The sequence below is a fragment of the Leucopleurus acutus genome (genome assembly GCF_964270905.1).
Source record: "Leucopleurus acutus genome assembly, chromosome: 2".
Classification (NCBI taxonomy): domain Eukaryota; kingdom Metazoa; phylum Chordata; class Mammalia; order Artiodactyla; family Delphinidae; genus Leucopleurus; species Leucopleurus acutus.
Window position 1 is genome coordinate 70,192,833 of NC_139143.1, and position 13,193 is coordinate 70,206,025.

At 39.7% G+C, this 13,193-nt stretch overlaps 1 protein-coding gene across 1 annotated transcript; it reads right to left on the reverse strand.

Annotated features, from left to right (window-relative positions):
- Positions 1 to 208: 208 nt before the first annotated feature.
- Positions 209 to 10,018, reverse strand: LOC309974050 (flavin-containing monooxygenase 5-like; the record flags this gene model as incomplete). Its single annotated transcript, XM_082858495.1, is given in 7 exon segments — positions 209 to 563; positions 4,753 to 4,952; positions 5,771 to 5,913; positions 8,514 to 8,607; positions 9,105 to 9,216; positions 9,885 to 9,958; positions 9,962 to 10,018. Coding segments are annotated over 7 exon segments (1,035 nt in total).
- Positions 10,019 to 13,193: the final 3,175 nt, after the last annotated feature.

Genomic DNA, 13,193 nt, shown 5'->3' on the forward strand with positions numbered 1-13,193 from the left:
CAGCTTTAGCTCAAGTTGTTACTCTGTCCCTTTGGACTTCTGAAATTTCCAATTTTGCCAAATACTCATACATGAGTAATTTTGGAATTATTAGACAATTCACTGCACTGATCTAGTCTGAACTGAGGGATAGACTCTTGCACATGCCCAGTTTCTTAATTACTGTGTGTCACTGTTAATCTATAATATCGTAATGATTGTAGGAGGATTATCCTTTAATAATGACTAAACTGAGACCAAAGAAGAGAAGGGCTACACAGACACTTTGAAGCCAAAATGGCACAGAGCATGGAGCCTGGTCACAGGTGAGGGTGCGAGTCCTCAGGGGCTTGATTATCTGCTCTCTCTGAGTCAGGATGGCTCCTTGGGCCCCAGCCCACTTCCCTGGCCCTTGTAGGTGGTACTGGTAAGGTGTGCATGGCCCAAAGAAAATTTCCAGAGCCAGCTTTGGATCCCACAGGAAAAGTGAGAACAGGTTGGGTTTCACTCCTATTTCAGAGGCAATTTCATCCACGTAATCCTTACACCGCACTCTGCGTATATCACAGGGATTACTCAGGAATCTGAAACCAGAAGGGGAAAATACCAGAACCTCCATCTCTCCATGCACAATTTCCTCTAAACATTGGTTGAAGATTTCTCCAAAAACTGAGAGATAAAATGAGTTTTCTTGTTTTCACTGACTATGGTCTCAGTGGTTTCTAACAAAATATTCATGCAGTGTATTTTTCCCCATTAAATCCTTCCAGGGATCTTGGATAGGAATAGGTGGGTTTCGGAATATTTTTGTCTTTTCCTAAATCCTGTACTTTGGCCATGAAATTAATTCTCAATTAGGATCTAGTCTCATTTTGGTAAATCGGTGGTGAGGAATATGCTATGTGAATTGTACAGGCAAGTTATTTAGATACGTGTGACATTAATTTATTTTAAATATTAATGAAATGCAATTCTTGGCTCAGTTTCTGAAACCAAAATTACTGGATAACTGACTGTTCTTAAGATAAAGGCTGTGGCTCATAGAGAACATGCTGTGACCTTCACATTGTAGATTCTCAATAGATATATGCTGAATAGAAATAAATTACATTCCCAGCCCCAGTGGTTGAGAAGAATTTTCCATTAAGAAGATTTGGTGCAACCCACAAGCTTCTGACCTCACATCAGAATTTTAATTGGATTCTGTAATGATTTGCTATCTCATTTCTCACATTGGTTTATCTTCTCAACACCTTAAAAGGGTGAAACAATCCTTCCATTTCATCACATATATATTCACATGCTTTACATCTCTAAGGCTATGGTAAGACATAAATTTATAATTGTATGTTGTATTTAGTGTTCCATGAACTTTAAACAAAATTCTGAATTTTCCAGGTTAGACCAGTCTCCATTCCATTCCATAAATATTCCGTAAGGGATATTTATGCTTGGTTAAGAGGAAATTAAAAAGTTGATTATTTGAGATCCCATCCAGGCAAATAGACTCAGAGTCTATCATAAGAAAAATATAACGAATACTTGAAAGACAAACAGCTCCACCTAAACACTTCCAATTGATTTTCACCAAGAAGCAAGCTTCTTACTCTTTTTCAAATTTTTTTCTCTTCTTTCTTATGTCAGCCATCATGCCACTCACTGAGGGTAATTTGTTCAGTCCTAGGAAAGAAATTTCAAATGTGAATATGGTTTTCTTATTGAAAAGACGTGGTTTCAGGAAGAAATGGGTACTGTGAGAGTCAGTTTGGTAGAGAACATCATGAATGAGGTAACACAGGAGTGGGGGAGATGGATTCAGGAGTCGCTTTGCAATGCCCTCCATTCATTGTTTTATCTGCCTTCCATTCATTGTTTTATCAGGTGCACGTGACTTACAGATGCAAAGGCGTGTGTTTAATGAGTTCACTAGCAGACCTCAAAGCTCACGAAGAAGGATGGACTGAAGGGAGTTGCATCCCATGACAAGACACAAGGTAGTGTGTGTGTAGTCCCATTACCAGAGTATTCACTCTGGCTCTCTTTTAAATAGTGAGTTACACTTGTTCAGTTATGTTATCCCTTAGTTTTCTAATACTTATTGTATTATAGCTACTAATGGTGACTCAGTATCTCCTGATTGTTTTCATTCGATAGAGATTTCTCTTTAATTTTCCACCTTAACTCACGGAAGACACTTTCCTATATCTTCATTTCTTTGATGGATGACATCCTACATTTTGAGAAACAGAATATTCTAGGAATATATGCAAAACATTTTAAAGGAGAAGCAAACAAATGAGCAGAATTATTATAACGTGATTGACATCATTTCATTAAGGTAGGTTTGAATTTGTCTTCATCACTTTATTCTTAGCCTTAGAATTAATGATATAATAAAGAATAATAATAAAGAATTTCAACCACAATGGCTAATCTTCATTCATTCAATCAATATTTATTGAATGCCTACGAAAGTCAGGTGCTTAATTGTTAATTCTTACCACTCTGCAAAGTACACGTAAGTATTCCCATTTTTATAAGTGAGGGAATTGTGGGGTCAATTGATATGTCAAGGCCACGCATTCAGTACATGGAGGAACAGGGTTTTAATCCCGAGTTCATTTGATTACAAAGCTCTTGCTCTTTTAACTGTGCTGTAGTGCTATTCCTGTTACTTTATGACTCTGCCATAATTTTCATAATTCACATAATTCACAGTTCATAATTCTGTGACTCTGCTTGTCCTTTTTATATTTTGAGCTTGAGAGAATAACATTCCAGGCAGAAGAAACACCACGTCCCAAGGCAGGAATGAGCATGACTTATTCCTGGGAGGTGATAGGTCCATTCTTTTAATTCACATACTTGCTACCTATACAATAATGAACACACAGACCAGCTCAGAAAATATTTGTTGACTCATTACTCTTGACACTGCTGACCATTCTCTTCCTGAAATTTTCCCCTTCTTATTCCCTGTCCTTACTACTGATTCTCCTACTTCTTCACTTGTAATTTCTTTCTCAGTGCTTTTAATGGCTACTCTTCTTCAGATTCCTCTTTAACATTTGGGATTCCTTAGCTTCTGACCTAGAACCTCTCCCCCAGAACCACACCCAACCCAGATTATTGTTTCTTAAGGCAGCATGAGAAGAAGGGTGTGTGTGCACGTGCACGCAGAGGAAAATAACAGAAGTACCTGTTCAAACTTTGCCAGTCTCCTTCTTCCTAACCCTGACAATCACATACTCTATCACTGAGACTCTGATATACATCTTCAGGGCTGATGACTCCAAGCCTAATCTCTACTTTGATTTTCAGAATCATCTATCCTAATGCTTGCCATGTATCTCTGTTGGGATACCTCACAACTATCCCAAACAGTTTTCTAAACCTTAAGTCCTCAGCAAGCCTCCTAAGATCTTCCAAAGTTGCTTTCCTCCCGAATTATTTACCTTTGTAAGATGGTACACTCTCTACTCAAACATTCAAGCTAGAAACTGGATGTCAGCCTATAATTGTGCTTTTATTTTCTATATTTTATGATGTTTTGATATCTTAAAAAGCTTGTTGGCCAGGGAGAAGGCTAGCCTGTTTTAAAGATAGCAAAGAGCTCTGCCAGGAGCATGTCTTTCATATGCAAACCAGCCAAGCCCAAGTCTATAGCCCCAAACAATTCTCCCAAGTCTGTAGCCCCAACCAACTACTTATCTAACTCTCATACCCCAACACAATATTTCTCCTGCCTTAAATCATCCCAGGGCTAGGAACCAGGCAGATTTCTATAGATTAAAGCCCATGGGAATTATTCAAATTAGCCAATCCTAAACTGTTTGCAATGCCCTGCTTTGCTTGTCACACAGAAACCCCAGCAAAGGCTCTGGCCTCAGCTTTTCTCTTGTTCCTGTTTCTGTCTGAACAAACCCAGTGCTCCCATGTGGCCCTGCGAGGCCTGGCATGTCTCTTTCTCTTAGGAAATGTAAGTCATACATTCCTCTTTCAATGGCATTGACCTCTCTGTGTTGTCGCTCAATCACCTCCAAAAACTAAAATCCCATGAGTATAATTTTAATATAGTTAGAAAGTTAATAACATAATAAAACAACAGAAAATTGTTGAGCATTTACTATGTGTTGGAGACTATTATAAATTATACATGTATTTTCCTCTTTAATGTGCAGAACAACCCTCTGAATTGGTGCTAATGTTATTGCCATTTTATATACAAGGAAGGTGAGGCACAAATAGTTAAGTAAATCTGATATCACACAGCTGGAAAGTGGTGAAGCCAGGATCCAAACCACAGCTGTCTGGATTCAGAGTTCTATTCAAGACAAAGAAAGAATGTGTTGAATTTCAAAGGACTCTCCCCCAAATCTCCCATATTATTGCTGGAATCTTACCAGATTCCTGATTCTTTCTCTTGACTTGGAAAAATGGAGTTAAGTTTTATGACATAATATACCCTTTGCTTGTCCACCATCTAAGGTCTCAGAACCTAAATACCTGCATGTTAGCCTGAAAACATGAAGGGTGGGGACAGATGAAGCTGCTACTATGTCCTGAAATTCAATTTCTTTCTTCTAAGGTTAGTAAATAGAAAGGTCCAAAGAAACATGAGAAAAGAAACGATGATTAACATTCTCCTAAGATAGGTGAAGTCTATTTTCAAGGTGGCAAAACTGAACTCTAAATCTTCCTTATGTTCCAAGTTTGACCTGCTGACTCCAAAAGGCAGGAGCAAAATTATTTTTTAAAAATCCTAGAACATACCTGTGTTGAGGCAGCAAACCATAAATGTCATGGTTAAAGCGAGCATTTAATTTATTCTCTGCCCAACTGTTGATTAAGAATGTAGGGTAAACTTGGTTGACAACAGAGTTAAAATGAGTAAAGAGAACAATGTCCATGGGCATCCCATAATCCCAGACCCAGTTCCAAATCCATGCACCACGCCTTGTGCTGAGAAATACCTAAGAGAGAATGCAAATAAATGCACAATAGTTGCTTCCCAATATAACAGTTTACTTTCATAGGATCATTTTCTCACTTCTTCAGATATCTCTCATTTGGCTCATGAGAAGAAATGGATAAGAACTCTCTTGTCTTTTTAGTTTGAAGAGTTCTTCTTTCTCAAGACAGGAAGGCCAATAGATAGCCACACACATTCCCACATACAGAAACATCTGACTTGTTGCTTATAGCTCCAGAGATCTCCTCAAGCTTTCCTCTGGACCTCACCCACTATCCCTTTTGAACCTTCTCCAAGGCAGTCTTTGATGCCTGCAATCTCTTAAATTCCAAATTCTGGAAAAACACAATGATGCAAAAAGACTAGAGATCCACAAATTGACACAGAAGATCCCATCCATCTGTTAATTACTGTATTGCAGTATCTAGAACACTTAGTTAATCTGTATCCCTATTGAAGGAATTGGAGTTGGAAGACGGTGTCAAGTGTCATGTCAATGAAAACTATTAAGGGATTTAAAAACTGGTTTTCTGGTAAGTTCATTTTTGTAACTCTTAGCTGAGCTGGTAAAGCCTCCACACTCTGTTAAAAATAAACATTATGGAAGTCACTAAAGTTTGAAATATTTATTTGTATTCCATTCTCTATTGTTTTTGGAATGGACTAACAAGATGTCTATTGAGGAAACTGGTGAGAGAAGGTAATTAATCAGTATTGAAGCAGTGTATGAATACACACTACACATATTTCATGCAATGATCACATCTCAGCAGGTGGTAGGCAGGTTGCATCTCAGGAAAGAGAATTTAGGCACCAAATCTGTGCAGCTACATGACTGAGCTCAATCGCCAAATCACCTCCACAATTTCCAACGCCGATCACAATGATTTTCTTGCCGTGAAATTTCTCTGGACTCTTGTATTCCCAACTGTGGACACACTGACCTTTGAAACTTGTGATTCCTGTGGGCAAGAATAGAATTGCTCAAGTATTGACCATTATTTTATTTTATTTTTTAACTGCAGGCCTATTCTAAAGCTTATTGCTAAATTCAAATGCTATGCTATTTAAACCTCTCATTTTCTGGTCTGCTGTTCCTGGTCTGTGAACTGTGCTTGCCGAACATTATCAGACAGAATTAATTCTCCTACAGTTTTGGTCTGGACCAAAATTTTATGATCTCGGGTTTACTAGAAACTCAGATATTTTATTTCTGCCTCCTTTTTACTTGTCTATACCCTGCCAAGCCTTCAAAGAGCTTGGCTCCTCCTTAGGTAATATATCTTCTTTATCCATCATCTTTGTTATTTACAAATACGGCTCTGAACCAATTCCCTGTCTTGCTTTCCCAGCCTATGCTTCATCCCTGTCTAGCTTGTTTCCATCTCTTTCTAGGCCCAGTACACCCTTCCTGCTAACACTAGCAGTATTCACTCTGCTCTCCTACTAGGGACAAGTGCTCACTTGACCCTGAAGCTGAGAGGACATAAGAACTTATTATTTTTGTTTAAAAATATGCTCATATGACAAAGCCATAATAGCTGGTTGATTTTGTAGCCTTTCATCTTTTAAACAATATTGGGGCATATGCACATGTGGCCTTCATTCTCCTCCTGTGACACTGAACAGCCCTACTCCATCCTAATTGTGGTTCATTCCTTGCCCTGTTCCTTTTTCCCTAGAGAATATGCTCCCAAACTTCAGCTTTCCCCTGGAAGCAGTTCTTTGATCACCTAGTGAACTCCTGGCACAAATCTAAATGTTTCTGAACTCAATCATTGCTAAATTCAATTTTCCATTCAATTTCTTTTTTTTTAGAAGATGTTGGGGGTAGGAGTTTATTAATTCATTTATTTATTTTTGCTATGTTGCGTCTTCGTTTCTGTACGAGGGCTTTCTCTAGTTGTGGCAAGCGGGGGCCACTCTTCATCACGGTACACGGGCCTCTCACTATCGCGGCCTCTCTTGTTGCGGAGCACAGGCTCCAGACGCGCAGGCTCAGTAGTTGTGGCTCACGGGCCTAGTTGCTCCACGGCATGTGGGATCCTCCCAGACCAGGACTCGAACCCGTGTTCCCTGCATTAGCAGGCAGATTCTCAACCACTGCGCCACCAGGGAAGCCCTTCCATTCAATTTCTGACTGCAGCTCTTTCAATTATTTCCCCTCCCCTTGGCCCTACTGAAATTCCTCTCACTCTCTGAAGATAACCTTTTCTTCTCCTTTGTTATGAAACAATAAAAATCTGAGGTGCGTTCCTCAACACCTAAAAGTTACTATGTGTTCATCTATTCTTCCTCTGTCTCCTGTGTCCCCTGCATCGGCAGGCGGACTCTCAACAACTGCGCCACCAGGGAAGCCCTAAGGTCCTTCTTGATCTGGTGTAACATTCACTCTCTAACATCATCTCCTTCTACTCTTTCTTCTACTTCCACCACACTGGACCTGTCAGGTACATACCCACCTCAAGTCCTTTGCACTTTTTTCTTCCTTCTGTACGATCTGTTTTCCTCATATATCTGCATCACTTCCTCAAATCCTTGGGGGTATTTTTTCAAATGCCCTTTTCTCACTGAAGTCTTATCTGGCCATCTTATCTAATCTTGCATCACAAGCCCTTCTCCCCAGCCACCCATCCCTTCGCCCTCCCCTGGCAATTGTTTCTCTTCACAGTCATCACCTTCCACATATTTATTTCTTTTTGTGTCTCTCTCCATCTACTGCTATGTACACTCCTTGGGGACAGAGATTTTGTCTGCTTTATTCTCTGCTAAGTCTCTTGTACACAGTTGGTGCTCTGTAGATATTTCTTGAATGAATGCTGAATGAATGAATACAGGAATATTTACACATCTAATAAGCTAATAACTAATTAACTAATAGACCTCTTTTGACCAATCTTAACTTTATCATCTCATGCACTGGGAAACAGACACTCAAAGCAATGGAAGTGGAGGGAGTCTAGCATCTCCTTAGACCCCAAGGGAATCTCAGGTTCAGCCCTCTTTGAAAAGATCAAGTATATATCCTGCTCCTAGAGATAAAGAAGGAGATCTTGTGCAGGTAAATCATTCCTGTACCATTCCTTATATTCAGGGTGCTTAATCTTCCAAATAGTAAACAATAGCACTGCAGTCTTTTCTAAGATGTATAGTGACACTAGCACATAGCTATTTATATCCACCATGCCATACATATAGATACACATTCAGGAATAAAGCTAAATATTAATATATTTTCTGTATCTCTGATCTCACTATTTACTCCAAACTATTACCAACACAAAACAATTCCCACATTTTGCCTTCCAACTGTGGTAAAATGTAGCACTTTCCTCTTAAAATAACACAGAACTGGTGGCGGTATTAGTAATTTTTATTTTCAATTTTATAATATGTATTATTTGAATGGAACTTGAAAGAACATGCATTTCTTTATAATCAGAAAATATGTTTATTTTGAAACTAAGATGACTTTCAGAATGATAAACTTTCTCCCAAAATAACAATAGCCACTATGATAAAACCCCATAACACCGGTGTCTTAGCATTCGGTAAGACGTACCTGGAAAGTTACGGAGTGGCATGAAGGGATCGGTTTCAAGGCCACTACACACCATAATCCCATCAAAGACATAGGATTCCTGCTTCCCTTCGGTCTGGACGACAACATCTCACTGTCCTGTGCAAGAGAAGTCAGAGCGCTTCCTCACGTTGCACAGCTTCGACTGGGAATGAGACGAACTCAGACTTGTGACCGCTCTTCCCAGCTGCCCTTCTGCCCAAGAACTCTGCCTCAATGAATAAGGTTGGTTACAGCTACTCTCCTCTGGGTTTTCATTAAAGAGTTCATTTATAACTGGTCTCCCTACCAAGGCATTTTTAAATAGAGATGTATCTCAGTTTGTTCCAACTGCAGTCCTGAACGTAGTTAGGGGTGAGCCAACACCGGGTGCACAGTCTGGCATTTCAGCCAATCCACCATACTTTTTTTCCTGAGGAAAGTGAGGAGAGAAGCTCTGGCCGACTTCTCTGGAGATTTATGTAAAGCTCACCTCCAAGACTGAATGAATGCTTTAGTGCATTTTGCTCTGGCCTGGCTCTTGGCTCTAACAAGAGGGTTCCATGTATGCTGAGTGGTCTCTGCCCCACTTACCAGAAACTGGATGTGCTTCAAACGGTGAAAGGGTTTGACATACATCCGGAGATACTCCATGATTTTGGAATTGTGCAAGTAGTTGGGAAAATGATCAGAGAAAGGATAATCACTTCAAAGTGTTGCTGGTGGCAGATTTATAGACAGTGGGCTTGCCACCTTCAGTCTTCTCCTACCAAGAAAATAAAGGACACCTTGATAACTGAAGCCAAGGAGGTTTAAGGAAGTATCCTAAGGAACCTGCAAAAAGTTAGAAGACCGGAAGACTGAGAATAGAGCTATAATCAGCAACATTTAGAGGCCAAGTAGAAAAATATTGAGAAGGAAAATCAGAAAGAAAACAGAGTGAAATCACAGAAGCTAGTGACAAGTGTTTTGAAAAGGAGCTGGTTTTTAACATCATTGGATCCCCTTGAGAAGGCAATAAAATTCTTGGCAGAAAGTCCATTCAATTTGTCAACTTTTATTGGTAATGGCAGTGACAGCAGTTTTGGGGAAGTGCTGGGCTAACCGTCTTGTAGTGATGGTGGAGATGAAGGAAGAGGGAGCACACAGTTCTCCTTCAAGGAGCTAGACCCTGAAACAAAGAAAGATTGATTGAACATCATCCTTGGGAGGAAGGAAGGAGTGGAATTCAAAGCACATGTGTTAGGTACTGATAAAGATAGCAACTATTATGCTGGTAGTTGAAGGATAAATCAGTGCTGTAATCCTTGCATTCTTATTTCCCAGATAAGAAAAATTGTCATTACACATATAGAAGCATAAGTCTATTTAAACTTATATCTCCACAGCCCTCCAATGTCACTGCTTCCTTCAAAACAGATGGGCTCCTGTCCTTCCTCCAGACAGACCTAAATGGCGCTTAATCCACTGACCCCAGCACCAATCACCGCAATTCTTTCTCCTGGCATTGTGTCTTGTATCTGGAAACATATTAGTATAAAATCAGATTTTTATTGCCATGTAATTTTTTTCTATCATGCAAGATTAGTTTTTTTCTAAAATTGCTAGTTAATGCATTTAAGGAATATCCTACTCAAAGCTGTTATGCCTTTCAAAGGCACATCGAGTGACAGAAAATCCTAGCTCACGTGGGCTTTCTTATTTTTAAATACGAAGGAGATTGTTTTGCTTTTTCTGTTTGTTTGTTTGTTTGTTTTGTGGTACGCGGGCCTCTCACTCTTGTGGCCTCTCCCGTTGCGGAGCACAGGCTCCAGACGCGCAGGCTCAGCAGCCATGGTTCACGGGCCCAGCCGCTCCGCGGCACGTGGGATCCTCCCGGACCGGGGCACGAACCCGTGTCCCCTGCATCGGCAGGCGGACTCTCAACCACTGCGCCACCAGGGAAGCCCTGCCTATTTTTTTTTTTCCCATACAAAGATCACACTATCTTGTTTCTCCAAATGTCTTATGATTTCTTGTTGAAAACTTGACATTTAAGTTATTGTAGTGAGTCTGGATTCTGATTAGTTCCCCTCTCCCATTCCGGGGCTTATTAATATTGCTGGGGGGGGGGGGTTGTTAGTTTATTTGCTTGGTGGCTTGCGTGGACAAATTCTGTGAAGTATATTTTCCCTGCGGTGTGTAACCTCTGATGTCACTGCTCAGATTTTTTTCCCTTCTTTTATATATATATATTTTAAAATATTTATTTATTTATTTGGCTGTACCAAGTCTTATTTGTGGCACTCAGGATCTTCATTGCCACGTGCGGGATCTTTTAGTTGCAGCATGCCAGCTCTTGGGCACATGCTGTGATATTCCACTGGAGGTGGAGACAAGAGTAACAGGGTGGCCTACCTTTTGTAGAATAATACCACACCCTACCAACTGGAGATGTAAGAGGGTGGCAGCCCTATTTTTCAGTATGTCCCCTTATGGCATGAAATCTCTGCCCTACAAGCAGGAGCTGGGAATAGGAACAATCAGAGCTCCAGGGTCCTTGGTTTTTTACACCTGGAGTAGACCTTCTTTGCTACAATGAGTTAGATGGAGCTTTGGAAAAGGGGTCTTGCTTAGACCATGCTTCTACAATCTGTGGAGCTCTCTTCTTTACTATACTCCACAGCTACATCTGGGGTAGACATGGAAGAATATGCCTTCTGTAGGGGCTTCTCAGATTTCACAACTCACTTTCTGATGGTACAGGTTTGGGAGCCCAAGTGATGCTTTAGAGTTGAATAGTCACAAGCCTTTGAAAACAATGTTTGTGTTTTCTTCAGTATTATAATCTCTTCAAAGACTTTATAGGATTTTAGGTTATTAGCTCCTGGCTTGTTTTATGTCCAGAAAAATATAAATAACCATAATCAAGGTGCTTCCATAGACAACATTCTTAAGCCTGTTGACCCTCCTCTTATTCATTGGTCTTTGTGCCTTACCCATCTCTCTTTCACTGAGTTCAGTGGTGCCTATCTTGAAATCACCTGAAACAACAGGCTTGGGTGGGAAGACAACACCCTTAGTCTGATACTGCTCCTGGGCTGGTTCCCTTTGTCTTATCATTTCTTAGATACATTAATATTCTCGATGTCCATCTAATATTCACTGTCCTAACAGTATAGGCACTTAGTTTGACAACACTTATTTTTGCACATCAACCAAAATTTGAGAGCACAATAAATGGTTCACAGCTTATTCTTCTTCCACTGGGTCTTTAGCCTCATTTGAGCTTAGATTTTTTTTCCCCATGTATACCACATTTAATACTTTAAAAAGCATTTCTGTCAGAAGTTGGAATGTTCTGCCAATGTGGGATGAGACCCTGGTCTGCTCTTTATTTAGGGTGACATTTCACATAGTGGTGTCTGAAAGTCTGGCAAAAGAGACACTGGGGACCCTTTCCCCTAATGTCCCTGAGATGTACACTAGGCCAGAGAGGGAGCTCTTTTCTTGCTGTTCTTTTGCCCAGGACTCTGGATGGGAAGTGTTTCTTTGACAGTGGTGTTAACATCTTCTTTAGTCTTTGTTTTTCTCCTGTCTTCAATATATAAAGCATATTTTATACCTCTTAGTAATTTTTGCTATTTTTTTCAAGATATTTCCAAAAATTCTTATTTTTCTTAAAATCTGACTTCAAAATTATACCCTGGAATATTTCTGTAGCATAGGTTATTACTGTAGTTAAGTGTTTTGATTTAATTTAATTTGGAGAGAGCTATTATTTATTGAGCATTAACTACGTTCTAAGTTAATAAGCACTTTGTAAGTATAGTCTCATTTAATCCCCACAACGACTCAATTACAAAATTTATTATTTCCTTTCATAGACAAGGAAAGAGACTCAAGGGAGATTAATTGTCTAGTAAATGGTAGAAATAGAATGGAAACCCTTGATTATCCAAATTCAAGTTCTTTCTTCATCACTCTGATTTATCAGCTCCTTTAATGATTGTTGTGGTGGTTTCAAATAAATGGCCTCAAATTCTTTGATATTTCTCCTATTGAGAGGTGGAGCCTGTGCTTCCTACCCTTGAATCTGCGTGTGTTTTTAACTCACTTATAACACATAGAGTGCAATGAAAGTGAACACATGATTTCTCAAGCCAGATCATAGAAAGTGATTCAGCTTGTCTTATTCACTGGGACACCCATTTTGGAGGCCTGAGCTTCCATGTGAGAAGTCCAGCTATCTTAAAGCCACCATATATTATGAAGAGGCTCAGGACACTTGGAAAGATCCCAACTGACAACTGTGTCCACCACCAGACTTGAGAATGAAGATGCCTCCAGATTGCTAGCCCCCAATTGCCAAGTCTTCCCATCTGAGGACCAGACATAGTGAAGCAGAGACTGTCATTTTTACTACACCATTTTTCTGAGTTCTGGATGCACAGAACCTGTGAGCATTATAAAAAATGGTTATTTGAAGCTTCTAAGTTTGGGGGTAACTTGCTACATGGTGATAATAACTGGAACCATTGAACAACCTGTATAACTGCTTAGATATATCTTTCTCTATTCCCCCCATGGTGTTACCTTAGCAGTGGGGTTAAATTAGTCCTAAGCTAAAACCAGATCTAGATTAATGATAACCAAACTTAAAAACAAACTTCAAAAGAATTAAATTGATTCAAAGTATCTTAA